The 2,592-nt window shown below is 39.2% G+C and overlaps 1 protein-coding gene across 1 annotated transcript in view; it reads left to right on the plus strand.

The window, feature by feature from the left end:
- Positions 1-2,156, plus strand: part of LOC110317356 (uncharacterized protein DDB_G0290685-like) — a 5,085-nt gene extending 2,929 nt beyond the window's left edge. The window contains exons 4-5 of the mRNA XM_021191798.1: positions 1,026-1,412; positions 2,128-2,156. Of these exons, the coding sequence (XP_021047457.1) occupies positions 1,026-1,412; positions 2,128-2,156 (416 nt within the window). The remainder of the gene's footprint in view (positions 1-1,025; positions 1,413-2,127) is intronic.
- Positions 2,157-2,592: the final 436 nt, after the last annotated feature.

The following is a 2,592-nucleotide window of genomic DNA, read 5'->3' on the forward strand; positions in this document are numbered from 1 at the left end:
CCTCGAACTCAGAAATCCACCTGCCTCTGCCTCCCGAGTGCTGGGATTAAAGGCGTGTGTCACCACGCCCGGTTCTCCCCATTATTCTACTATTTATTAGCTCCACATTGTAAAAGGTCCAAAAAAATCAAAGGAGACAAAACATAAATAATAAAAACAGCAAAATGAGAAAGATGAAGAAACAGCTCTTTCCCCCTCTCATCTCTTTGGTTGTCCTTGTGATGACACACTTATTTCAGGTTTCCTGAAAGAAATGTTTGATTATTTACCTTTGCAACAGCTAAATGGTTTATGGTTAGTATACTTGAAGTACCCAAAATCTCATAGTTGGTGAAGTTTGTTCATAACCATTCAATGCTAAAGAGCTAGGCATAGAGAATTAAATAGATATCAGAGTATAGAAGGAAAGGAAAGACCTCATACAAAAGATGGTATAACCCACAGCTAAATCTATGCTTCCATTTTAGTCTATATATACATTCATTAGTCTTAGAAGGTTAAAATGCCATATAGTTGATGTAAGTAAGAGGAGTTGATAATGTGAGTTAGTACCATGGTGTGAAAGATATTACCCATGGCAAATTGATTTTATACCCATCCTTTAAGCAACAGACACGTTGGGTGACATCATCTTTAAGGCAACATTTTTATATTATGATTTCTCTTAGGCACTGGGAAATATGAAAGAACACAGGCAGTTTCTTATGTATCATGCCAAGTCCATGTTCTGGACAGATGGTGCTGTATAAAAATAGTAGCACCAAAAATATCAAAAGATAGGGGAGAATAAATTTGGAACAGGGAAACAAAATGGTCCTCACTAAGTAATTATACACACACAAGCAAGATCCCTTTGTCACTATTCTTGTAGATATTGGACCTAGTCACTATTTATTACCATCTACCACATTAAAACAATTTCTCACTAAATTAACTCAGTGGTAGATTATATGTTTAACTTGTTTTCCCTGTGAAGATTCTTTCTGTTTTTGATTTTTCTGGATGTGTGTTCTCTCTCCGCAAAGATGGTGATATACATTCAGGGCTAAATGAAATGAAGAACCATTTTAAAGATCAACTAAAACAGCATGGTAAGGAGGCCATCAAATTCAAGAAAGGGAAGAATGGCCTACGTAGCAGACGAAACTCTGAAGATGACAGCTTGGAAGGCCAAGATCATCAGAGTGGAAATGAACGAGCAGGAGGTGGCCAAGGAGGCCGTGGTCGCAGTGAACTAAAAGGCCAGAATGGAAAAGGTAGTCAGAAAGGCAAGAAAGGAAAAGATGGCCAGCAAAACCAGAAAGGAAAAGGTGGCCAGAAAAAACAGAATGGAAAAGGTGGCCAGAAAAAACAGAATGGAAAAGGTGGCCAGAAAGCAAAGCGTGGAAACGGTGGCCAGAGAAGCCAGCAGGGTCAGTACAACAGGAATCCTAATGACCAAGGAGAATCAACTAAAGATGGTCTCCAGTGATTCCCTCAGGGCAAATTAAATTCAAGCATTTAGTAAACTTCTCTTCCGATTTCCCAGTTTTCCCCATCTTTTGCCCCAGTACAAGGCACTCATTTCTGAGTTTTGCATCTTCTCTTTCTCTCTGACACTTTCCCCCAGCTCTGTTCTTGCCAATCTCATAGAATCACATATACATATATTAAGTCCCTCTTCCTTCTCACAACAGCAAGTGTTTCCTCTGCCCCATCTGAATTTATCTCATCAAATTGGTTTGATATGTTTCTAAGTTTTTCCTCACTTTTATCATCTCCCCTTCTTTTTCTTCTTTCTTTCCCACTCCTTTTCCTAACCTCTCCCGTCTCCTCTTCTCTCTTCTACTTTCTTTTTCTCTTGTTTAATATTTTTCTTTCTTCATTTCTTCCTTTTTCTTTTTTCCTTTCTTCCTTTCTATTGAGACAGGGCTTCACTTTGTAGCCCAGCCTGGCCTGAAATTCACCATGCAGTCCAAGTCTGCCTCACGTTCAGTGATCTTCCTGTCTCACTATTCTGAGAGGAATTAGAGGCATGGGTCACTATGTCCAGCAACATAATGTATTTTAATGAGACCATGGGGTGTTGAAGGTGTCAGATACATGTTTAGGGCTATTTGACTTCTAAAGTTCTTCTCTTTGTTTCAGATGATGTTCAAGAAGTCTCCCAGGAGTAAACCATAGGGCCCTGCCTTTCCTCAAGTTCAAAGCATCAATAAAACCAGCAGCATAAATACCTTGACTCCTGTCTTCCTTCTAGGATTATGGGTCTCCATACTGATCTGTGCCCTGGAGATGTTAGGAATTTGATAGTGGCTTGACATGTGTTTGAGAGCAAAGGACAATATTCTTGTAATCAGTGACAAAATTATCAATTCACAAACTCTTCTTAGTTCAAGAAGAAACTTACAAGCTTCAATGACAATATTTCTTTTTTTCAAATTCTTTTATTAGATATTTTCTTCATTTACATTTCAAATGCTATCCCAAAAGTCCCCTATATCCTCCCCCTGCCCTGCTACAAAAAAACAACCTACTCCTGCTTCCTGACCCTGGCATTCCCTTGTACTAGGGAATATAATCTTCCCAAGACCAAGGGCCTCTCCTCCCAAT

Source organism: Mus pahari, chromosome 2, assembly GCF_900095145.1.
Source record: "Mus pahari chromosome 2, PAHARI_EIJ_v1.1, whole genome shotgun sequence".
Taxonomy (NCBI): Eukaryota; Metazoa; Chordata; class Mammalia; order Rodentia; family Muridae; genus Mus; species Mus pahari.